At 37.3% G+C, this 27,371-nt stretch overlaps 1 protein-coding gene across 5 annotated transcripts in view; it reads right to left on the bottom strand.

The window, feature by feature from the left end:
- LOC5579480 (cAMP-dependent protein kinase type II regulatory subunit) overlaps nucleotides 1-27,371 on the bottom strand; it is a 351,461-nt gene that overhangs the window by 192,114 nt on the left and 131,976 nt on the right. For all 5 annotated transcript variants that reach the window (XM_021841993.1, XM_021841990.1, XM_021841994.1 and 2 more), the window contains exon 3: nucleotides 19,735-19,968. In XM_021841993.1, the coding sequence (XP_021697685.1) occupies nucleotides 19,735-19,948 (214 nt within the window). In that variant the 5' untranslated portion in view covers nucleotides 19,949-19,968. The remainder of the gene's footprint in view (nucleotides 1-19,734; nucleotides 19,969-27,371) is intronic.

The following is a 27,371-nucleotide window of genomic DNA, read 5'->3' as shown; positions in this document are numbered from 1 at the left end:
ATTGTTGCTTCTAGAGACCAAGAATACCTCTGCATCTCCACAATCACCACGGGAAGGGTGTTTATTAGTGAGGGAGGAAAAGATCTGGGAGTCACCTTTGGTCGGTGATGCGATCCATGGACAAGGGGGAAATATACGACTTATATTTAAAGCTAGTTTTGTATTCTTGTCTCGAGAAGTTTTTGGTAGAAGATTAAAAAAATACGTCAACATCAATAATGTCGAAAAATTCAAAATAAGTTTTTATTAATAGCGAAAACTGAGAATTACATGTATTTATTTAAAATAATATGAAACAGGAATAATGCCGACACTTGTAGTGACGAACCATATATAGTTTGTTTGAAAATTAAATATGAGTATTATTGTCCATTTTTGTCTCGAGATGGTAGAAGATTTAAAAAAAAAAGGTCAACATTCACAATGTCGAACAATTTAAAAGATATTTTTAATAATGTCAATAACCATACAAAGTTTGTTTTAATATTACATAAAAGTTACGCTTTCAAGAAAAAATGTGTTATCATAAGCATGAAACGAACTCACCAGTTGGTAATCCATCCTCGACTGAACACAAATATCTCTTCGCACTCACACAGTGCGAACTGAAAAACTTCTTGACGTCCCGAAAACAAGCAGTCTTGCTTGGGCTTTCCCAAATGCCTCCCCAGCAAGACGCGCGTGAACAAGGAAAAAAGAAGTTCTCCGTTGACGAAAACACGCGCTAAACCGAGAACAAAACCTATCCGACGACGCAACAACGAATCAGCCAGCTTGGCCAGCTACGCTACTGTAGTGAACCACGAGGACTAATGGCTCTACTCTTTTTATGCCGTCTACGAAGTTTACAAGTCATCAATATTTAATTTTCAATTGTCGTTCACAACCAACACAGTTCTATGCATCATTTGTTTTCAATTACGTATATCCCTAAATCAACGCCAACCAATCGAAAATTGGTCCCTGCTATCCAATATGGTTCACTTTGCGTTAATTAATTGAGTGTTTGTGTAGATATTGGTGATTGGTATACCGTCGCGCCGATTGGCTGAAATCGCTCCCCGACTTCTAATAAAACTCTCAAGCGCATTCATTCGTCCCCAGAAGCATTGGAAAAAATGTTTCATTCAACATTGTAATAAATATTCAATTCAACTGATCCGCGCGAATCCCCCATTCAACTCTTTAGGACACATCCTTTTTCTTCTGCAACTTGCACATTAGGGTGCGATTTATATTTTGAAAGTTCTTCTGCTTTTCTGAATGCAAATCACATAAAAAGGGAAAGCTCAAAGTTTGAGCCATAATATTAAGATTGAGACACTTCTTGAAGAGAATTTTCAAGTTATACAATATGACCTTCAGTGGAATTTACATAACTTTGTTATTTTTCAACAAATTTCAAGTCTTATCACCATTCTTTTTGAAATTCTAGAAAAGTTTGTAGAACATAAAATTTGTTTAAAATTAAACTAGTTTTACGTAAAAAAGGTTTTCTTTGAACTTTTTCTTATTCCATAAAAAAATTGTTCGGCTATATATACTTCATGAATATTTAAACTATTATAAACAATTTGTGCATATATTTGAAGATTATTAGAATATTTCCAAACAGTATGAAAAAATATGAAGTTAAAATATTGTTTTGACTTAATTTTTTAACAAAAACTACATTGAACATTTGTTTTTTTAAATAAAAATTAATTTGTTATCGAAATTTTAGTTTTTTTCCTCGAAAATGCGTTTTAACCACTAACCTCTTTACTAACAGCATCATATTTTCACCACAAAATGTTCAAATAGCAACAAGTTTTTTTGTTTTTTTAATATTTGTGCACCATTTTTCACAAACTTTCAAAAGGCTCTTCTGTTTTTAAAATCTGTGTCGATTTTTATCATTATACCTACATCTGAATCCGGAGATATTATGCATTTTCTTGGGGGACAAACGCGTAGCCATAACCTATGTAAATATCTCAGGCTGCAGATTTTTTCTTATGTTCGGCTTTTCGTATTTCGAAGCAATACTTTGATGAGAGTCTATTGTGAGAAAAACGAAACAAATTGGTGCATTGAGCATTTATGTTTCAGGTACCATTCCAGCCGAAAAAGATCTTGAAATCTTAAAAAAAAAACATATTACCGTTAAGTCACCAGTCACCGTGCGGCCTCCATTCACCGTACACATATACAAATTCCAACAAAATATTCATACAATTTTTACAAACTATTCTTTTGTAAGCAAAATGAGATAACACTGATGGAATGAAGTTGTTCTCGTCACAAAGCATTTTGTAAAATCTAGTTTATGTAGTCAAAATCATGTGAATTCTGTTATATAATGGGATATTTTAACACTCTTAGTAGAAACGCCAAAAATTCACTTTTTTCATTTTAACGTTAGACTATCAAATTTTTCACAATTTCAACAAGTTTTAAGTAAGATGTATTTTATCTTATGAACCATGATACTTTATGCAAATTATATTTTTTTATTGTGTTTCAGTTGAAACACAAATGCACGGTGAATGGACCCTTTTTAATATGTATGGTTCCTATTACCGTGCATTAGTGTAAAAGGCTCGAAATTATTGGGTAATATTGGATTTATTATTATGTCGTGATTTAACTTCTTTACATTCAGTGTTTGAGCGAATATGAAATGGTTTGGACAATACAGTCAAACCTCCTATAACGATTTTAATGGAAAAATAATGATTTAGTTACTTTTTCAACTTTCTGTGGTTTTTATTATAAAATAAGATCTGAATACCCTTAAAAATGAGTGCGCACACTACTAGCAACATAGTTGCTCCACCAACAAAGTTTTTTCAATATACGAAGGTAAATCATGACGAAATCTATACGCACGGTAAATGGTGCACCAACGTGCACGGTAAATAGTGACATAGAACGGTAGGAGGCGACCTTATCATGACATTTGTAAACATATTTTTGAGTATTTTTTTGTTATACATCACTAATTTTAGATTTTTCCCTAAATTATGGTATAATTTCACGCTTCGTAGTGGTATTCTAGTTCGCTTTGAATGATTTGGAAAAATTATATAATTTTTTGAAGTGCAGATTTTTCTTAAATGCACGATGAATGGTGGCTTGACGGTATATTTTTTTTCAGAGAAGCTACCTAATTACCTGACATCATAAAGCCCACGATTCATTATTTTATCAAATTGATTAAAAACAAAATGGCGGCCAGAAAATAATATGAGCAGTATTGGTCCCCCAAGGAATATAGGAATATCTTCAAAACCAGATGGCAGATGGTCAATGTCGACACTGATTTTCAAATTAGAGGAATGGTTTTGAGAACTAGTGAAAAAACGGTTCAAAAATATAGAGAAACAAAAAAGATCTCGCGATGTGTATACGTTTGTTGTGGTGAAAAAATAAAGCTCTCTGTAGAGTGATTAATGTAAAGATGAATCGAAGCTATACCTCGAATCTTTGAGAGCACAAATTTAAAGAACCAGATAGCGTTTGAGGTGAAAAAAAAACTGTGGGTGACCAATCGATCAAGTTTTCAATTTAAATGGCCTGCTGGTTCTCTAGATTTGTGGCTTCGATTCACCTTTACCTTAAACTGAACTTGTAAAGCATTTTATTTTAACTTAAAGTTTAAAATAGCATATATTTTTTACAATGTCCAACAAAATTTTTGTTTTAAATTAATGTTTGTTTTAATGTTAGCGTGAGAAAAAAATAAAAAATATGGTATTTCTCTTTGGAAAAAGCAAGTTTTTGTGTAGTTTTTGTTAACTGATATTTAACCACTGTTTAAAAACAATTAAATTATCATTAAAGCTTACGACAAGTTTTGGAATCGGTTGTGTCTTTATGTGAGCGTGACGAAAAATTGAAAAATAGGGTGCCGGATCCTATTCTTGGCACTTTTGTTTCACTTCGGCAGTGGGGTTTTTTGGAAGCTACTGAGCTTACATTTTGACACAATATGCGTCGTATTGAAGTGCTTCTTGTTGCAAAGTTTCAGACAATTCGGTCGAGAAAAACCCCCCATGCCAAAGTGAAGTTTGGTTTTGAGAACTTCGGAAAATAAATCTCACCCTATTGCACATTCACAGGATCAATCTCCCCCTATAGCGTAGGTGGGATGTAGGTATCTACCGAACCGTTGAAAAATAGACTGCAACTCGGTGGCATTGAAAACTGTGCCACCACTGCAGCTCCAAGGGAACGCAGAAAAAAAAAATCAAACCGTTTTATAAATATAAATGATTGAACTCACCGCTGGAAGCACTGTCGTTTGTTTCCATTAGCAACGATTCAGTTCAAAACATCTCAGAGCCCAGAAAAGAGGAATCGGGGGAACAATCGATCCCCGCACTCCATCCTGGGCTTGAAACCCAGCGCAACGAGACGAGACTTTTGGGTGGAATGGATTGGCCAACATTTCCCCGAAAACAATTTCCCTGAAAGTATTTTCCCGAAGGATTTTTATTTCTCAAAAAGCGTTCTCCCGAATGAACTGTTTCCCAGATTATCGGCATAACAGACTGAATTCAGTAAGTTTTATCATCACCTAAAATTAATAATTCTCATATAAATGATATGAATCTCTTTTGAAGAAAATGAAATCAGGAATTAACTAGAAAGAACAATTAGCAATCAATAGAAGGAGATATTGGTCATTCTTGACTATACACATATTTCCAAACACATATTCAGAGAACTGACATTCGGGCAATCGGCGTTCGGGGAAAAGTAGCACAACCATGGTCATGATAGCCGTACCCCACACCACTGTCGTCGTTGTCGTCGGTTGCCACAGCGCTGGCTGGGGCTACCCTGGAGTGTCGACGTCGAGACCGTGTGTCCGTGAGCAGCTTCCAGTCTTCCAGTCGGGGGCCGTCGTCTTAGCTATTTGTATTTGCCCGGAAAACAATAAGTCTCTCGGAATTGAGTTGTAAATCTGACAAAATCTTCCCCTCAATCAGTCCCTCCGATTGCGGGGATCAGATTGCGGGCCTCGCATGTTTTCGCTGATAGGCAAACGATTTCCTAAATTAATTGGCAATTAAAGTTATGGCCGTGGTCTTTGATGGAGAAGGTCGAAGTCGCGCTGGAAGAGGGTCGTGTAGAATTATTTGTGATTGGGTTGTAGTTTTCTATGTTGAATCATGTTTGCAATTTATAACTATAAATGAGGTTGAAATTCAAACGAAATATAAAAAGTAATTACATCAATCCATTCAAGATGTACTTTTGATTGATTCGAAGGATGCCATCCGATGAAGAACTGCATGCAAGATTTATCTTGTATTCTCAATTTGCTCGTTAATTAGCAAATAAAGCTTTCAATGAGATTCTGTAAAAATTTCTGTTGAGTTCCTGCAAGTATCTCTAAGAAAACTCTGAGACTCTTGAAGAAGTCTTGGGAGATATTATCGATGAATTGTTAAAAAAATATAAAAAATAATAATAAATCGAATACCTGCACTATGTAAAACAAGACGAAATCTCAGAAACAAAGGCGAAGGAATGATTGTAGGAATAACTTGAACTAGCTCGAGGAAACTTAATTTACGAAGAATCCATGGACATTTTACTTGAGAAATTACTGGAAAAATGTTCGAAAGAACTTCATATTTGATACCGGGACGAAATGGTAGAGAAATATCTATATCTAGATGAATTTCTGAAAGCTCCTCTGGAAAATTTCTCTTCGAATTTATTGAGGAATTTCTGGAAGAGTATTTGATATATTTCCAGGAATCTCTGGATGATTTTTTTGAACAATTTACCTAATTTTTGGGTCGACTTTACCCAAAATTAGGTATATCGATTATTCTCTCAACCCAAAATCTCTCGGTATTCTCTCTCTTCCCCACCAATGTTGTCAAAATAGAGAGAGCTGCACCTACCTAATGAGAGTAGTTTGGCCCATTAAGCCAAATTTGGGTAAATGCATTATTCTCAAGCTTGGGTTGAATGAACTCAATTATGCGTTGAATCAAACCAAATTTAAGTAAATTTTTCTTATAGCTTCAAAGGCAAAGTACCTAATGGAGGCCTTGGAAAATTAGCCAAATTTGGGTTATTGGGCTCAACTACGGTATTGCGTTGAAACAACTCTTTTGACGGGATTTTTTATAAATATGACTGTAAGAACAACTGAGAAATCTGGTATTTTGGAACAGAGTTGCAAGCATGAACAGAAAAAGTAAAAAAGACTTTAAAGACAATATAATAACAATGGACTTTTTAGAGACTTGCATTTTAATAGCGACCAAGTCTATAGAAGAAGATCAGCTACCAGAACATCGAGCACGATAATCAAAAACATTAAGGAATTCTTGACTGAATTGCGGACGAAATTTTTGATAGAGTTTTTGACACTCCAGTTGAATCTAAAAAAATTAAACCCAAATTTTGAGGAATCAAACCAAGGGATTTCAAGCACGTTATAATGGAAAAGTATCAGGAAAAAAATGTAATGTAAGTCTTAGTTTTTTTCTAGATTCTCAGAAGAGGATCCTCTCAGAATTTCCAGATGATTTCCACAGGACATTCACGAGAATTCCAGGATTCCCAATGTATTTTCAAACAATTTGTTCACTATTTTCGTAGTATTTACATAACATTTCCACAGTAATTTAACATAACTCTCAGAGGATTTGCACAGTATTGTCACTGAAAGCGCAGGATCCTCACAGGAATCCTAAGATTTTCATTTAATCTTTCAAACTGGAATTCCAAAATTCTTACTAGATTACCAGCATTCACACTGGAATCCCAGAATTCCAACTGGAATCCCAGGATTTACACTGGAATTTCAATATCCACACTAGAAATCCAGCATCTATCCTGTAATCCCAGGATCAACACCGGAATCCAAGGAAATTTTAAATCTCCACTAGTATCCTCCACACCGGAAATCCAGGACCCATGCTCAATGCTACACTGAATCCGACAGTTCATACCTCAATTCACAATTCACCTTGCAAAGCAAAGATTCATGTTCCAATCCCAGAATCCACACTGAAATCACAAGATCCAAGAATTCCAAGATCCACACTGAAATCCCATGATCCTTACTGAAATTTCAGGTTCTACATTGGAATTCCAAGATACACACTGATACACTACGACCCCAGTTTCTACACTGACATATTTACAACAAACCACAACATTGGGATTCCAATATCCACATTAGATGCCTAGGATCCACAATGAAGTAACACAAACCACTTAGAAATCTTAAGATCCACCCTGAAACAGCAGAATCCACACTGGAAACCCAGAAACTGCACTTGAATCGCAATAAAATACCGAAATCACATAGGAATTCCAGGATTCACACTGGAATCCCAGGATCCAACCTAGAATCCCGTCATATACGCTGGCATCTGAGGATCCACAATGCAGTCTCAGGACCTACTCAAGCGCCCCAGGATCTACACTGGAGTCCCATGATGTACAATGGATTCCCGGGATCCACAGTGGAATCCCAATATCCACACTGAAATCCCATGACCCACACTTGACACCCAGGATCGGTGATGGAATCCTACTAGGATCCACTCTAGAACCCCAGGATCCATACTGGAATCCCAGGATCTACACTGGCATTTCATGATCTATACTGCAAACTTAAAATCCACACTGGAACACCACGATCCACACTGGTGCCCTAGAATCCACACTGGGAAACACCGAAATTCCAGAATCCACACTGTCTTCATAGGCTCGATACAGAAGTTCTAAGATCCACACTGAAATCTCAGTATTCACACTGGAATTCTTAGATCCACACTGACAAGCTAGGATTCACACTGAAATATCATAATCTATACTGGAAACCCAGGTTTTGAACTGGAATCCCAGCATACACACTGGATTCACAGGATCAATACAGAAATCTCAGGGTCCACATTATAATACCAGGATTCCCACTGAAACGAAGTTCCACACTGGTGTCTCAGAACCCACATTGGAATCCCAGAATCCACCCTGAAATACCAGGATCCATACTGGAATACTAGGACTCACACTGAAATCCGAGGATTCACACTAGAATTCCACGATCAACACTACAATCTTAGAATCCATATTGGAATTCCAGGATCCATACTGTAACACCAGGATTCACACTTGAACCCTAAGATCCAAACTGGAATCCCCGAATCCACACTAGATTCAAAGAATCTACACTGGATTGTCAGAATGCATACTGACATCCTAGGATCGGCACTCGTCACTCACACTGGAATCCCAGTATTCACCCTGGAATCCTAGTGTCCATACTGAAATCCCAGGATCCACACTGGAATACCACTGGAACACGAGGATACACAATGGAATCCCATAATACACACTAGAATACCAGGATCTACACGGGAATCTAACGATCTACACTGAAAATTTGCCGAAATCTACTAAAATTCTGCGTTTCAAATTACAATCCCAGGATCCTCATCGAAATTCTACGGTTCACGTTAAAAACCCTGGATCCACACTGGAATCTCAATATTTACACTGGAAATTTCAACACTGATATCCCACGATTTTCACTGAAATCCCAGAATTCATACTGAAATCCCAAGATCCACATTATAAACCCAGGATTTACACTCTTATCAAAGGATCTACGCTGAAATACCAGAATTAAGGCTGAAATATCAGAATCAACAATGTAATTCGTAGATCCGCACTGAAATTCCAATACAAATACTTTTATCCTAAGATTAACACTGTTACCAAAGGATCCAGAATGAAATACCAAAATCCAGGCAGGAATCTCAGGGTTCACACTAGTGATCTCAGATTCTACACGGGGATCTCAAGATCCACAATGGAAAACTGAGATCTACGGTAGAACCCCAATACCCACACTAGAATCCAAGGATCCACACTGGAATACCAAGATCCACACTGTCACCACTGCACACTGGGCCAGGAGTAGAATTTAGCCAGACAAAACCTCTAGCGTTTTAGGAATGCATTATTTCGGGTTGGTGTCAAAGGAGACTTATCTTGAATTTGTTTGTTCTTCAATTTGATGATAAAAGTTAGTTGGAAATTTCGCCGCATAGGTGGCGCTGCGATCCAAACTTTTTTGTTTTGCGTCCTAGAGCTTTCGCGTCTTCGGCAATGTTTTAGAACGTGTAAAAATACGACAAGTTGTCGAAGACACCAAAGTTCTAGGACTTCAAATAACAAAGTTATGGTAAAAAAAATTGTAAATCACTTAAATTTTACGTTTTTTCTACTTTTTACGTCAAAATCGTAAAATGTTTTATTTTAACAACCATGCGTCGCTTAATTTCGATAACATGCATGTACTGCATGAAAAAAAATCTTATCATTATATAAATATTTGAATTTTTGAACAAATTATTGTGAAAATATCATAATTTTAACATAACTTAACTCAAACAGTTGCAAATTTTTGCAAAAACTTATCAATGATCCCAAATACGCTATATTTCATCTACCAAATGTCAAAGTTTGCCGGATGAATATTTTGATATATTTGAGATATCTGAATTCAAAATAATCACCTTTTTCATATAAATAGAATAGACATATTATTAATTTTATCATTGTACTACAAGATTGTTGACACATTGCATCAGTCAAATTTTATTAATCAAATACTTTTTATTAGTCAGGTGTTACAGTATCTAGATATTTTCATATTGTTGTGTGGCTCTTATGTCATCTCCAGCAACTGTCTAATTCGCTATGGCCTGCTATAATTCATTTTTTACATCCTGTTATAACCGCGTCGAGACAGTTCTCTCTGACATAAATCACAATTTACAAATCACTAGTATCACAATAAAAGTATTTGATTTATAAAACTTGACTGACGCAATGTGTCAAAAATCTTGTAGTATAATAATAAAGTTAATAATATGTCCATTCTATTTATATGAAGAGATGGTTATTTTGAATTAAGATATCTCAAATATTTCAAAATATACATCTGGCAAACTTTGACATTTGGTAGATGAAATATAGCCTATTTGGGATCATTGATAAGTTTTTGCACTTTTTGAGTAAAGTTATGTTAAAAATTATGATGTTTTTACAATAATTTGTTCAAAAATTCAAATATTTATATAAAAATAAGATTTTTTTTCCATACAGTACATGCAAGTCATCGAAATTAAGCGACGCACGGTTGTTAAAATGAAACATTTTACGATTTTGACGTAAAAAGTAGAAAAAACGTAAAATTAAAGTGATTTACAATTTTTTTACCATAACTTTGTTATTTGAAGTCCTGGAACTTTGGTGTCTTCGACAACTTGTCGTATTTTTACACGTTCTAAAACATTGCCGAAGACGCGAAAGCTCTAGGACGCAAAACAAAAAAGTTTGCATCGCAGCGCCACCAATGCGGCGAAATTTCCAACTAACTTTTATCATCAAATTGAAGAACAAACAAATTCAAGATAAGTCTCCTTTGACACCAACCTGAAATAATGCACTCCTAAAGCGCTAGAGGTTTTGTCTGGCTAAATTCTGCTCCTGGGCCAGTGTGCACTGTAACGATCTACATCACAGTCCCATGATACACTCTGAAATCCTTCGATCTACATTACAATCCCAGGATTCACACTGGAATAAAGGGATCCACATTGAAATACCAGAATCCACACTGGAAATCTGAGATCCACATTGAAGTCCTGCGGTCCACACTATAATCCCTGGATCTTCACTGAAAGTCTACTATCCCAGGATCCTTATTGTAATCACAGGATTCACACTGGAGTTCCAGGATCGACACTGGCTTCCAGGATCCATTTTAGAATTTTTCATGAATCTCTGATTTGGAAACCAAGCTCATCTTAACATAGGACGAGCGTGGTGATGCCGACAAGAGAAGATGCTGACAAATTAATTGAAAAAAAAAATGAAATTTTTAAGCTTACAGCGCAACATAGGGCAAGAAAATTGAATTAGAAAAACATTCATTATACTGCCCTTTAGCTCATCAACTCATCAACTCAGCTTCATCAACTATCCCAGTTCAGAAGCCTTGAACGCCCAGTGATTTATTTTGAGATCAATTGTTTTTATGAATACAGATAAGCTTTTAAACAAAAATAGATAGATGGTATGATACCATAAAGTATAAAGTTGTAAAATGCCGAAGACACCATCTATCAACTTTGTCTCAAAACTAACTGTATTCATAAAAGTGCAGTTCGTTGTGTGCGTCGCCGGAATGATTTTTTTTCTCGATTTTCGTATTTGCTGTCTAGTGTTTTGTGACAGCGACCCAAGTCAGCAGGATTGTTTATACAACTCCGTGTGCAGACATTTTTAATTTGGACGGTCGATTCATCCAGATCATTGGCCAAATATCATTCATATGTAGGTACCAGAACGACTACCAAACGTATCCTATGGCCCTTCCCATCCCATTAACATTCCACTATATCCTGAAAAGAGTTCTTTGCATCTTTCTAAAGTAGGTGTTCAACTTATCATTCCTTCCCATTCCTCAGCATTCGCAAGAACGTGGCCAGGACAGCTCTCAACTGTTGGAGGATGCGTCAATCTTGTCTAAGAGTTAAGGGTTAGTCCTAAATCTTTGACTTTGGTAACGCTATTTTCATTCATTGAACGATTTTTTTGTACTTGACAGAATTTCGCAATTCAATGAATTTATGAAATAATCGTAAAATGCACGATATACAATTCGTAGATGTGTGTTTTCGTATTTTTTGTGTTTGTCTTTCACCTACGTTTCTCGCACTAGATGAAAATTCTCGAATACTTTTTCAAACAACCGTATTTCAGAAGAGTAAACAAACTTAGAACCTCTGAACCAATTCCACCTTTTGGTGTAACATTGATATTTCGGAATCACGAACTAACCACGAATCAAAGCAAAATACTACTTGAGACAATCTTACACTGCACATTGTTTCAGAAAGTAGAAACACGCTAAAGATGCAACGATGTAAAGAGTTTTTGAATGAAAGCTGTCTTCTACAAAGTTGTTTGTATTAGTTAAGCCTTTTGTTTGGTGTTATTCAAAATTAGAGTGGTTCATATTTTCATAAAAATGAAGTGGCCGCTTCATTAAAGTTGTAGACCATTCAATTTAAAAACAATCCAGAAAGGTTTCTTTTTAACTTTTAAATTAACCGATTCATTATTTTTTTTAAGTTCGCATAGGGTTATCAATAGAAAACTGGCTTCCTGACAGTGTTTTCCAGTTAATTATCTCATCAAAGTAGTCTATAGACTCCCAAAAAATCATGTAATTTACCTCTTTTGGAATGCATATAAAATAAGCAAGATGAATTACGTAAAGTTGTGTCGAATTTTAAATACTTTAGTTTCTGATTCGGGTAATCTCGAGCACAGTTCCATCGTTCTCGTGTTCTTCAACATGTAAAATTAGATTTCAAGAACACTTTTTGTGTCGTTCCATCACTTACACCATGTGTCATTCAGCTATAACAAGAATTACGTCCATAGTAATTTTCATTATTTTTAAGAGTGTGATTTTTACAAAGCATCATCGAATATCTGTGATGGTATCTTGGGAACCTCGCTAATGACTGTTTTTTTTCTGCTGTTTTTCAAAGCTTTGGGCTCTAAAAGTATATTTTGATAAGTTGGTTTCGTTCAATGATTCAATGATTTTCAAGCCTTCACGCAGCTGCGGTAGACTTTGACAGCGGTAGAACTTGGCGGCTACTGCAGATCAGAAAAATTTCAAAAGAACTACAACACATAAACAATACAGATGAATTATTTAGATAAGAGTTCAATAAAATTAACTGAATACATTCAGAAAAACATTATTAAATTTATAATAAATATGAAAATTTTCATAGTAAAAGACTGTTTATATCTCCCTCACTCACTAAATTACGCATTTTTCGAAGCTCTAAAAGTCATTCAAAGACTACTTTGATAAGATATTAGAATTCAAATGGCTGGAACTAAAAAAAACATGTGTCTAGGGACCACCCTATTCAAACATGGGAAAAAATCTATAAATCATTCAAATTAAGCCAAAACAAACTTTTTTGGCATAGTTTCTCGAAATTGAATGATCTACAACTTTACTGGAGCATGTTATATAATAATTTTCAAAAGACAGCTATTATCTTTCTGTGAAAATGACGACCACCCTGATTTTGAATAACATAAAAAAATTGAAGATAGAAACAATATTAATGTTATTATTTCCTAATTACTTTTTTCTTCTCCCAGTAGCGTGAAAGTTACCTACGTTCATTTGAAAAAGTAATCGAGAATTGTTTAATATTACGAAACTGATTGTTTAATCTACGAAATCATTCGTTTTCGGCAACGAAAGGTTTCGTAGACACATTTCGTAAAATACAACACGACACACAAGATACGACCGAAGCCGAGGGAGGTAAAAAGAAGTGCGCGTTTCGCAACTTCAACTACCGCTGGGTGGATCTGAACCAGCTTTTGTACATGAAGCGGGATTTGCTGATGAATGAATGAATGAATATGAAGTTGAGTCACTGTAAACAAAAAGTAAACACAGCAGATTGTATCTTTTGTGAAATGCACGAGCCCATTTATTACTATGCACTAAAGCTCCAGCTCTTTTTACGAATGATTCGTACTTTGCGTTTAAGTGTTCGTTTTCAATACGAAACAAAAGAATTTCGATTACAAAATGTTTTGTACAACATACCAATCATTGTTTGTTATTTGGAGCATGAATTTCATTACAAAGCTGGTTACATACATTTTACGAAACTGTTTCGTTGCAGAAAACAATATATATATATTCAGTGTACACGCGAATCACAGCAAGCCAAAAATTCCCCAGGAAGTTTTCTAAACAAATTCACAAAAATTATTACCTTCTGCATAAAACAATATTGAGTGAAATTTCGATGAAATTTGATGTGGAAAGCATCGTGAAAGCATCTATAACGCAATTTGTAAAAACTTCACAAAGAATACAAAGAAAAATTTAAGGCAGTATCTGTGTAAATCGAATTTCTGGTGAAATAGCCAAGAAAACTTCAGTGCAGGTATTTGCTGAAATTTGCTGCTGGTGAAACTCAGTATTATGTGCTGTAGAAACTCTATAACAAATTAGTAAACGAAATCAAGAAAAAAATATTGAACCGCTAAAGGAATTTTCTAGACGGATTTTTTAAAAATGTTGTTAAATTCTTGATGAATTGATTATTTTTGAAATATTGGTAAAAGAAGAAAAGCTGTAGAATAAAGTTTCTTAATAAAATAATAGCAATAACATAAAAAAATGTAGCAGGATTTTAAAAAAAACCTAAGTAAATTTTCTGCGCAGCTTTAAATATGTCGTAAATTTAAGTTTATTTTCATCCACATATTTAGAGCATTAAAATGAACTGAAATGTCAACGAAAAATCGCTTATTTTTCAATCAAATGCACTTTAAATTTACACGATAATATAGTATTCAAGCAACTTTACAGTCGCCTCTCCACATCTCGATATCGAAGGGACCATCGAGATAGGGAGAGATCGAGACAAAGAACAAATTTTTAAAGAATACTAGATTGAAAAACACTCCGTTGCCAAGAAAGTAATACACAAACAAACGTCAGTTTGCGCTCCTAATTTGTTTTGAATCCCAAAACTTTGGTCTAGTAACCTTCGATATTGGTCATATCGACATACGGAGGAAAAATTGAGAACGAAAAATCAACAGAATCACATCGATATATGGAGATATCGAGATAAGGAGGATATCGAGATATGGAGAGTGAAAATGTATGCAGACTGAAGGGACTTATGAAATCATCAACATAGGGAGAGATATCGAGATGTAGAACATCGAGATGTGAAGAGTCGACTGTAGTTGAAAATTAAACGAAATGCCGTAACAATATATGAGTTGCCTCAGTTTACAGTGCATTGAAATTTAAATATTTTTATCCGTTTGGGGTTTGCTACATGGGACGAATTTCTGTCAGAATTTGTGAATAAGCTAACCGAATTAACAAAACGAATCAACAAATTTCATTCAGGAAACCTTTAAGAAGGTTCCTAATATATCATCGAAATGTATAAATAATATCAGGTTTGGCATTCAACAAGTAACCCTAAAACGTTGAAATCTAAATCTTGTCTCCTGCACTCCTCTTGATATTGTGTATATGCAAGAGGTATCTTAAACGTTTTGAAATTGATTGGAAGCTGAAACCTAATATCGTAGTACTAACTTGATTTCCTTAAATAACTTGTTCAAGCAGCATTGAAGGGCTTGGACACAGTATACCCATTTCCACCATACCCCTTCTTTCCAACACTGCCATCACTTCCATCATGATTCAGTGTTTGAACGCAGATCAAACCAAGCATGCAAAGTAAACACACACACACACACACATGAATTAATCCTTCAATATTTTAAAACCCTACAAATGCGAAAAAAATCTTTTTATAGTACTGTTTATAGACTGAGGAAGACGGGTGGTAGCGCACAGGTAGACACCGCACGCACATCCCGAGCTTTCCCGATTTCTCATTCTCCGTTAATGCGGCGAGAAAAACGAGCTTTTTTCCCAACCTCCCACCATTTCCGAATGATTCCGTTTTCCCCGTCCTTTATTATCCGTGACGATCTTCAAACGACTACCATATGGCTTCTTCCCCTAACTGGTTCATATGAAATTTCCGAGGAGGCATGGTGGGGGGCTCTACCCGTCTCGAGATGAAAAATGGGAAAATTGAAACCGTGCATGGGCTGGAAAATTGACGCTATATTGCTTTATTACCATAATCATGGCGGATTGCTGCTTATGACGCCCCGGGAACAAATTGTTTCATCTATGTGTGGATTGTCAGAGATGTATCAATTTCGAAGCGACAGGGAAGTAATAGACACTTGTCGTCATGAAGATGTTATCGGTGGGTTGTAAATTAACCTTCTCACTGCAGCACAAGAAAACGATTATTTAATAATGATTTTAAATCCTTTCAAATCAGCGACAATGTTGGGACGATCAGTCATATGGCAAGAATGAATCTATTCGTAGTAAATAGAAGGGTCAGTGACGTGTACTAGACTCGAGAAGTCGAGACAATCAGCGTTTTATTTTTCATTCTATTGCGTTTTAAAATAAAAACTACCAATTTAAATTTATCCTCAAAAATTTATCCAAATTTTTCGCAGAAATTTTAACACAATTTGAATAAACAAACATGAATAACAAAAGCACGTGTACATCACGCCGTTCGCTATTCATTCAAATCTAATAAAAGAAAATCAATTTGTTCTTCTCTTCTCCCGCCTTTTCTATCACTGCCGATGATTGAAGATGCAATTCCATTCCAATCGTTGTGGTTGCGGTATTTTTTTCCTTCTAATTAAGCGCGTCAATCGATCGAGACATGTTGATGTGATAATATCAAATGAACTGAACTGGGCTGAACTGAACGGAACGGAACGCTCTAATGTAATTACGGTGATGGATTGCCGGACAGGGCGTCCCGAACAGAGTTGATAATTTGTCAAAGCTTTTTTGCCTCGTAGAAGTCGTTTTTGATCTAGGGTAGATGTACCAGTATTCGTCATAGCTCCAGTATTCGTAATCACCCTGGATTATGCACCATTTTACGACACAAATGCACTTTAATTGTTTAGTGTTTTTAAATCACTTTGAAAAGGTATGAGAACATTATTCGAAACCTCAAAGTGATCTATGAAAATTATAGACAAAATTAATTTTTCGCCATGGTGTTCATAAATTTACCACCTTTCGTAAGAAATCAATGTAGGTGGCGAGTTCAGGAAACGAAATTGACAGTATTAAGAAGTTTTTTTATAAATATGTTTCCTTGGGGTGACGAATATTGGTACACCTACCCTACGCGTGGAGAACTTCAATCTAGGCAGCACTCTCCTCGCAATCTTTACCATAGCTTAGAAAATCAATCAGATAATTTCCATTCGTGTGCGCATGAAATCTTCAGCTCGTTCAGACTCCTATAAATACCTCGTCGAAGGCATTATCTTTAGCCGTTATCGTAAACATGCAATCAGATATCGATTGCAGTTCGGTTTGCCGATAATCTATTGAAATTGAGAGAAAACGTCCATTAGGGTGTAACGAATTTTTCAAAAGTTTTCAAAACCAAAAGTTTGTGTGCTCTGTTGAAATTTAATTAGAGATGACGCAAGTTTTTTTGTATCTTAACCCGTATAGGCCTGAGTGAAAGCAAAAACTCTAAAACCCTCACCGCTCAGCGAATTATTAATGGATTCAAATGATTTTTTGTGAGTATACTGGCACACATATTTAGTTTCTAGAAGTGGACAGAGGAAGGGGCCCAGATAGCCGTAGCGGTAAACGCGCAGCTATTCAGCAAGACCAAGCTGAGGGTCGTGGGTTCGAATCCCACCGGTCGAGGATCTTTTCGTAAAGGAAATTTTCTCGACTTCCCTGGGCATAGAGTATCATCGTACCTGCCACACGATATACGCATGCAAAAATGGTCATTGGCATAGTAAGCTCTCACTTAATAACTGTGGAAGTGCTCATAAGAACACTAAGCTGAGAAGCAGGCTCTGTCCCAGTAGGGACGTAACGCCAGAAAGAAGAAGAAGAAGAAATGGACAGAGGAACGCGGAAATATTCCTGTGCAGTGAACCAAAATGTACCGTCAAAAACTGTAGTGAGCGTGACAATCACACATAGACTACCATGACTTTCATGCAACAAAAACTTTCATGTGATACTGAAAATAAAAGTCATGCGCGACTGTGACTATTTTTTGGTCAGCAATAAATGTATCATGGTTGTAATGAATTACTGTAGTAGACGTTAATCTGTATTATCATAATGTGCCACTCACAATGTGCACCGATTGAAATATGTTTTTCTTTTCATTCTTGTATCAACCAGCCGCACCAGCTTGAGGGCTGTCCATAACTCACGGGTTATTTTTCTATTTTTAGACTCCTCTTCCTTCGTCGGTCGGTTTTTCGTCTATACAAAAAAAAATGTGCCGATCGTGATCTTCGGTCAAACAAACTACCCCCGCCCTTCTCCCCCCATGGATGACCACGTTGTTTATGGACAGCACCTTGTGCGCGAACGGCTCGAAGCAGAAACATACGAATAAAGAGGGTAGAAGCAAACCTAAAAAAAACCTGGTGCTCCGTTTGTGCCACTTTTTTGTTGCTTCTAATGAACGCCCTCTCCAACAATGGACCAATGCACGAGTTCAGTCGTTGACGTTTGAGCGGTGCCGAATTCACTCGTTGCCATGGTCACGTAAAAAACACGAGACCGCTCAAACGTCAAATAGTGTACTCGTGCATCGGTCCATTGTGCAGCAGTGAAAACGCAGCTGTGTTGAAGTGGCGATTTGGATCAGAAGCAAACGAATGAAGAGTTGTCGCTACGATCGCAGCTGCGTCGTGATTGTTTTTTACATTCATTTCGCATTCCCGTCATCCACAACAGCATAACGTTCATGGGTGGCTGAAAAGAATTGCACGCTACTTTTATCCATGTCAGGTAATACATTCAGGGCTGCAGTAAGAATGTATCAGTAGCAACCTGAATGTCACAAATGAATGTTTTGAAACCTCTTGCATGTGAATGTAACAGCAATGCGACAATAGCATCAAAAATGTATTATACGCATCACTGTTCCTGTGGTCGGAGTTAGTCCGTTGGATCATTGGGTCAGGTCGGGTGAGAAGGGTACTGTGCGTTTGTGCCCCTGCAGGTAGCCAAATTTCAAGACACAGATAATTTCCGTAAACAATAATGTGGCCACTACATGACGGAATTTTAAGAAAATTGCATCAGTGTAAACTTTTTGAGAAACGATTGAATTGGATAACTATGTGTTTTGCATTTGATTAATCCTACAAATGACCATTTTCGGGTCCCGGGACGCCTCAAACTTACGATAAAATGACCAATTTGTATCTAAACATCTGTGCCAAGCATATGGGAAAGCATTTTAGTGCACAATTACGTTTGGTTTCTACTTTTCGAGCATTGAAATGGTTTAGTATCCAACAAATCTATAGCCGGTTCTTCCGGGCATTACGTCCGAATGGCCACATCCGGTATTTTTTAACGGTGCAAAACTCTTCATTTATAATGTTAAATATCAGATCTTAATAATTTACGCAAATTAAAATGATTGTCATTGCAAATAAATAAAGGTAACTTGGCATGTCCCAAAAATAGCCCTTTTTTACCCAACTTGACCCACATAAATATTTCAGAGTTCCTCTGGCCACTTTTAGAAACTAGATACGTGGGCCAGTGAACTGACAAAAAATCATTTGAATCCGTTTAGAATTCTCTGAGCGGTGAGGCTTTCAGTATTTTGCTTTCACTCAGGTCTATACGGGTTAATAACTAAATTTTTAACACTATGTTAGTTCATCCTTGGGTCAACAGCTTTATTATCCTTCCGAAGTCGTCACTATAACCTTAAGATTATAAGTGACTATCTTGGGGATCGAAACCCACCTCCAAGATAGTCACGTATCTTCTAAGTTCATAGTGAGGTAAAGTCTTTGGTCCCGAGAAGAACTAGCCTAGAGTTAAAACTCTCGTTAAGATAAAAGAAAAGCCCAAGCGACAGTGATTTTTTTAGTTAGTTATAAAACATGTATGGCATTCAGGGAAGTTAAAAAAATTTAAGTTTTCAGAGCTTTTGGAATATAAGCCGCACCCTAACGACCATGGACTTTTGGTGGTGCCACCGCACTTACCTTCTTCGTGTGACATGATGCTCTCGTCCGGTGAGCTGGGCTCGCCGGCTGTGATCATGGTGGTTTTTCGGTTTTCCTGCAGTTTGGAGAAAAACTCCACAGCGTAGTCGATCACGTCGCCCGGCTGCTCCAGCAGGTATGCTATCGAGAACTCCAGCAGCACATCCCGTAATCCGTCCGGGGCCTTGATCTGATGCTTCTGTTGACTCGACATGGTCGGTTGTGCGTCACAATCTGCAATGGGGGGAAATCGAGAGGGAAATAAGCAGGTTAGTTTGTTTCGAAACTAGAGATTCATGATAATAAATATACTACTTAAACCATAGATTCAAGTAAGGAAGCGAAGGGTGCCGCCAATCGTTATCAGTGTTTCCGAATTTAGTGGATTCAGGAAGGAGATTCCTTAGCCGAGTTAGAGTCCGCGGCTACAAAGCAAAACCATGCTGAAGGTGACTGGGTTCGATTCCCAGTCGGTCCAGGAAATTTCCTTGACTTCCCTGGGCATAGAGAGTATCATCGTACCTGCCACACGATATGCGAATGCGAAAATGGTACCATTGACAAAGAAAGTTCTCAGTTAATAACTGTGGAAGTGCTTATTGAACACTTAGCTGAATTCAACTGAAAATCAAGTTACTCAGGATTTCAAAGACATTCTCAATTAAGAGAACGTTTTCGAAAATTTCTGGGGGACTCCAAAGTGAGAACTATTAATAAAAATTCGAAAATATGAAAGCCCCTGACGATGATGGAATTTTTATCCTCATCAAGAAATTTCCAGAAAGTGGCATATATTCAACAAATATTTTCAGGTGGCATATTTTCCTGACAAGTGGACCTTTAAAACGTTTGGAGCAGAACTAGCCGTCTTTATCTATTTAATCCAATTCTGCACAAAATTCTCATGGGAACCACTTATCACACCTCTCAAAGATCATCACCGACATCAGCACTCGAGCCCAAGGTGACAACAACACATTGTCCCAGGTCACGGCTAATTGAAATTCCCAAATTTCCGAACCCAACCGGAGCAAATCAGTTTAATAGTCCAGAGATCCGAGATTGCTGTCATTGTTGACCGACCATCGCCACCGCCTCCACTGGCGCAGATAAAGAACCTGTCCCAAGGCACCATAATAAACACATTTATGGTAATTTTAACAGTCAAATCGGATGAAGTTCAATTCACCTCCCTCGACCCTGGTGTGGTGGTTCTGGGACGCGATGGAGCAACCCTTGTCAACGGCAGCCATCCGCTCGCCGCCAGTGGCGTGTCCTCTATGAGCAGACTTGCTCAAACTTTTTGAACCACGGGCCAAACCGCAGAAACAATTTTATTAAGCTACCGAGTCACTTGGAGACCCTCAGTTATTGGGTCACCAAGTGGCTCGGTAGCTTAGTTGGTAAAGCGCTCGTCTAGCATACAAGAGTCTTGGGTTCAAATCCCAGCCGAGCACGTGGATTTTTTTCATAATTTCACCCATAATTTGTCCATCTTTACCACGCGTAATGAGTTAATCACTTTTTTTTTAACTTTTGCCTCTTATAAGAAAAATGCTCTGAATTTTATAATAATTATGCTCAGAAATCTGCCAGATTTCTACCTAGTATTTTTGGAAAACCTGCATAGGATTTCGTGAGAACCATAACCTTGAATGTGAGACAATCTCAATCAAGCTTTTGCGAAAAAAATGTTCAGAATTAAGTGATCCTGCATATAATTCTGTTATCAATTTGACTAAGATTTTACCAAAATCATTCCTATGGTTATATTGTAACGTTGCCCAGAAAATTACGCATAAAGTGAAGTCTTGGGCCGTACGTTGGGCAACCCTGCTCGATCGTATTCTGTATTTTTGGCTAGCTAGCGTAGATAGCAGCGGGCGCGTCGTTCAATCCAATTCAGAGTTAGGGACGACGACAAGCTCCTCTGAATGGGTGACAAAGCGATGTAAAGAAGCGACAAGTCCGGAACATTGAAAACGCATAATGGGAAAAACTTTTTCTCCCGCCCAGCTGACGGACGGGGTGGGGGAGTCAATGGAAAAAGTTTTCTTCTCGCTTTTCCATACCCAATGATTCACTCTTGGGGGGTATGGAGGGGGAGGGCATCTGTTGCACAAGCAGTCGCTCAAAGAGGCCTGTGGAGTGTTTGTCGCCCGTTTGGAAACGTGGCTACGCAAAATTATCGTACCGCGAAACGGGGTTTCTTTGATAATGTGGATAGCTTTGACAGCGAGGATCTAACAAATTACCAAATGATATATCAAAATTTCGTTTACTCGGTTAAGCAAAACAATAAAATAAAAAAATAATCAAAATAAATACATTAGTAACGTATGCCACATCAAGTCAAAGCTATTTTAATTGGATTCGAGTTTGTTTGTGCTTTTAGAGTTCATCCAGCAGAAATGGCATTTTTCGAAATAACAAAAAATGTTGTAGGCAACTCGTTGCAAAACTCGATTTTTTCAGCACTCGGCGAGCCTCGTTGGATAAATGTACAACTCGTGCTGAAAAAATCATCATTTTGCAACTTGTTTCCTAAATAACTATTTGCTATCCGTCTCTGGTTCTAGCAAATGCTATGAACAAATAGAACAATAACTGTGGTAGATTGAGAGTGGAGGATAGAAGCAAATGGAAGATACAACTACAAAATACGAAGAAATGGACGGGTCTAGGATTGAACCCATGACCTTCTTTTTATGAAGCAGAAGCGGTAGGCATTAGACCACTAACACCGTCATCCCCTAAACTTTAACAATCGTAGTTACTTTTCATAAAAACGGCACTCAAACTCTACCGTTGTGAAAATGTAAATATCCTTTAGTCCCATCCCATCGATATGAACGGATCTCGTTGCAATAGTCATGAAAACACTGTTTATTTTCTAAAATTATAGCCATTCATTGCGGCACCTACCTATTGAGCCCAAGCGTACATCCTCTCCATCATACCCCATACCTTTTACGAAGTGTTTCATAAAGGGCCACCATACGACTGGACATGTAATTTGTTAGCATTTAAGTGACAAACACGGAGGAACGTCTCGTAGTTTGGGTTTGGATGGACTAGCCTTAGCTGTGGTGCAGTTGACGTGCACTTGAACGGTGGTCTATCCATGTAATGGCTAAAGTGGTTCGGTTTTATGTGATTTCTTCTTTTTGTGGCTTTTAAAAGACACGTTTTTTCCCTTATACTTGGCTGTTGCGGTGACACTCCGGAGAAGACGATGACGACAACCATCGCTTCAAAGACTTCGGTGCTACATATGGGTGTGTGCTGCACTCACTAAAGGTGTTCACTTAGCTACATTATCGTAGGATTTCTGGAGCACTTTGTGCCATAAGTACTATTTTTAACGGTTGAGCAAGCTAACAACAAAACGATTAGGTTTGGAGAGTTTCTGTGCAGTTATTTTCACTTAACAAATGATGAATTGTACTGGCTGAAACCCCTGAAAGGAAGTACCGTGAAATGGGATTACTTTATAAGATTTTGGGCGTTTGCTGCTACGGCTATCTGGTCAAATGAGACATCTGAAAGTTTGAATTGGACGTGTAATGACAGAGATGGCCCCAGACTTTTGCACGGGAGTGAACATCTAATTAAAATTAATTTAAATTTGTTTCAACCTTTACCGTGTAGGTATTGAAGATCCAGGGATAGAAAATCCTGATCGAAGAGGCTACCCTGCCAGGAAAATTTCACGCGTGTGGCCACTTTGATCTGGCATTTTTGACAGAGCTCGAAACATGCGGCGTTCCAAATTTAAGACCGATCCCAATTACTTTGCACCCCTCCGGCGAGAGATTTATTCCACTCCAGAGTTGTTTCGCGGTGTGCGCCATAAAACTGCCAAACCGTTGATTAATTAATGTTTATCCATATCAGCACCGGTCGATGATTTTATGAGCCACTTGCAGCCAGAAAGGGGTAAAGCTAAGAGCATCGTCTTCTCGTCAAAACCATGCATCGCAACCGGTTTCCTACTCCTCTCAAATCCAGACCTAGTCAATGATGCTGACCGAGACCCTGACGGTGCCCCGAGTCGAGTGTAGAGAAAATAGTTCAATTAAAGCAAATCTCGGGAAGCAGATAAAATAATAGGACTAATTCCAGCTGCTCTCAGACGCAAGTGAAATGGAATTTTTCCTCTGACGTTTGCGTTGCCTGCCATACCGAAAGAGATACAAATGTACGTAGGATGGACGACGAGACCGCCACTTCGTTCAGAGTTAGATAGATCCATCCAGTCTCGGCTCCGACAACGATGATCACTTTATACTAATTGCTGATGGCGAAGGGTGGTGCATAGGATGGTCCACAAATATCTTCAGAAATTATTTTTTCAGTACTATTTTTCTACTATTGATCCCTTTACGATCCTTGTTTGAACCCGTGCCTTCGATTTTTCGTTGGACCCGTTGGCGAAAGCTAGCGGTGGTAATCCTTCTTGGACACCGTCTTGGAAAAAACCTCTCGAAGGTCACGTCTTCTTTCGTTCATTCACTAAACATGGATGCAACTACGAACAAAGGAAAGGGTGAATATCTGAATTCACGACTTCCTCCAAAAAGTGAATTTTAAAACTGTCACTAAACGAGGCAAAAATGAAAAACAGGACGTTTCTCAGGGATCCGCAGCAATCCGGAGCAATCAGTTCGATGTTTTAGACAAACATCAAACCGAAGCAGCCTCTAATCCAGGCTCTTTGATTCAAGTGAGGAAAAAAAATGCCGCCTATCGTGATCAGTTGTTCCGAATTTGGAGGATTTAGGCAGAAAATCTTGAACTCCATTAGAAAAATCAAGGTTTCCTTCCAAATCGCAAAGAAAGGAGACTGACGCGTTTTGCCGGATACTTTTAAAGATCGTGAACTTCTTCTCGAACATCTTGAAGAGAAAAAGCACATTTTTTTACTTATGACGACACAACGGAACGTTTGCTCAAGGTCGTCTTGAAAGGACTCTCAAGTGACTATAAGTCACCTGAAGTGATCAAAATGGAATAAATGATTTACTTGGATTTTCCCCAGTCCAAGTAATCATTATGAAGAAGAGAACCCAATCTGGCATTCATTGGAAAGAGCTTTACTTGGATTTTCCCCAGTCCAAGTAATCATTATGAAGAAGAGAACCCAATCTGGCATTCATTGGAAAGAGCTTCCTCAAGAATATGATTCAGTTTACTTTAAAAAAGTGATCAAAATAATTTAATATAGCTTTAGAAAAAGCAAGACTTATGTTCGATGTCTGTGTGACATAGGAACATGTCTAGAAACCTGGAGGAAATTACCAGAACCCCACTCAGTGCCGTCGGTGCCAAAAGTGGGGTCATGGTACAAAAAATTGTCGCATGGATGCTAAATGCATGATAGTATTGAACTATGCTGATTTTTAGTTAACAATCGCTTCATCAAGAATCATACCCATCAGGAAGATGCTGCATAATCATGTTCATTCACAAACTAATTTTAATAATTAATTTTCGAATGAATCTACCCAAGGAAAATCCTTTGCCGATACCGTAGCAGGTAATTTGAACTCCTCCCCTATTCATACTATGAGTACCCATTCTAATTGTTTCAAATCAAATTTGCGCAAATGGAAAAAAATCCCTGCCGCCACAGAAAACTTTTACTCCACCTCTTCGAAAATTCTAACGGAAAATCATAAGATAATGTACCCAATCCAAGTGATATGTCTCCCTCTGAATTTTATTTTCTAACTGAACAAATGAATGATGCAATTTTAAAAGCACCACTATGACTGAAGCAGTTCAAGATGGTGTAAAATTTACTAATAAATTGTTATTGGATAACGATTTTCTAATGGATCCATTAAATAATAATTTAAATATTTAAAATTGGAATGCTCGTGCTTTGAATGGTAGAGAGGATGAGCTGTTTAATTTTATTATAGCTAATAACGTGCATATAGCAGTTATTACTGAAACCTTTTTGAAACCTGGATCCAAACTTTAAAGAGATCCTAACTTTTTTGTTTATCATAATGATCGACTTTATGGGGCACGTGGCGGAGTTGCAATCATCATTCATAGGAGTATAGAACATCAACTGTTTTCGTCATTTGAAACTAAAGTTTTTGAAACTTTAGGTGTTTCTGTTGAAACACAGTTTGGTAAATATACTTTCATAGCTGCCTATTTGCCTTTTCAATGCTCTGGACAGCAAGTTAATTTGCTCCAAACTGACTTGCGAAAATTGATTCGCAATAAGTCAAAATAAATTGTCATTAATGTCTTTAAGGGGACACGGGAGACCGTGTTATTTTCCATATCTTTCGTCTCACTCTAACAATAATCATCAAAACTTTGTGGAAGCAAATCTCGAGTTTTAGTGAACCGATGAAGCTGAAAATTTATCGGGTTGTGCACTACATATATAGATTCATAGTGATACATGTTTGCATCGATATATGGAGTGGTTCTTGGGATTTGCTTCTTGAAATGGATAGTGTGATTATGATGACGTCCCGTGCGGCCTTAATGCCAAACATCGGTCAAGGAATAATTTGCAGAGTAATTTCAACGGCAGAATTTTATTTGATGTGTGCTCTTCAGGATATTTCTCAATTAAATACCCTGATAGCCCTAATTGTTTTTCCTTCTAGAAACCCTTTCACGATTGATTTGGTCTTAACCGACTCTGGTCATCTTTGTAGCCAACTGGTTACTCATGCTAATTTTGATTCTGATCATGTCCCTGTTACATTTCAAATATCTCATGAAGCGATTCTCAATCCTATCAGCTCCACTTTCAATTATGCTCGAGCCGACTGGAATATATATGAAGAATATATTGACTCTAATCTTGATGTTAACATTTCATTACAAACAAAACTTTATACTGGTGCTCTTGAAACTTTAACAAATCCCATTGTTGAAGCCAGGTGCATTGAAATTCAAAAATGTGAAGTAAAATTCGAATCCGTGATTATAGACGATGATCGTAAACTCTTGATCCGTCTTAAAAACGTGAGGAGAGGGCAATTACAACGCACTCGCGATCCAACTATGAAACTTATATGGCAGGAAGTGCAAAAAAAAAAATTAAAAAACGATTGTCACAATTAATAAACAAAAATTTTGAAAATAAAATTTCTCAATTGGACCCTGGCTCTATGCCCTTTCAAAAATTATCTAAAATTTTGAAAAAAAAACCTCAGAAGCCAATTACGGCATTGAAAGAGGAAAACAAATTAGTACTAACTAATTACGAAAAAGCTCAAAAACTTGCTATGCAGTTTGAAAGCGCGCACAATTTTAAATTTAGTATTAACTAGTCTAAGTGAAAAACAAGTTACTCAGGATTCATAAAGCATACTCAATCAAAAGAATGTTTTCGAAAATTCCCTTTGGATTTGGAAGAAGTGAGAACTATCATTAAAACAATAAAAAATACGAAAGCCCCTGGCGTTGATGGAATTTTTTACATCCTCATCGAGAAACTTCCAGAGAGAAGCTTATCATTCTTGGTTGATGTATTTAACAAATGTTTTTAGTTGGCATATTTTCCGGACAAATGGAAAAATGCCAAGGTTGTACCAATTTTGAAACCGGACAAAAATCCTGCAGAAGCTTCTAGCTATCGTCCAATCAGTTTACTTTCC

This window comes from Aedes aegypti, chromosome 2 (assembly GCF_002204515.2).
Source record: "Aedes aegypti strain LVP_AGWG chromosome 2, AaegL5.0 Primary Assembly, whole genome shotgun sequence".
In the NCBI taxonomy this organism is placed as follows: domain Eukaryota; kingdom Metazoa; phylum Arthropoda; class Insecta; order Diptera; family Culicidae; genus Aedes; species Aedes aegypti.
The sequence above is the reverse complement of the archived record's forward strand: the minus strand, read 5'-3'. Positions and strand labels throughout refer to the sequence as shown.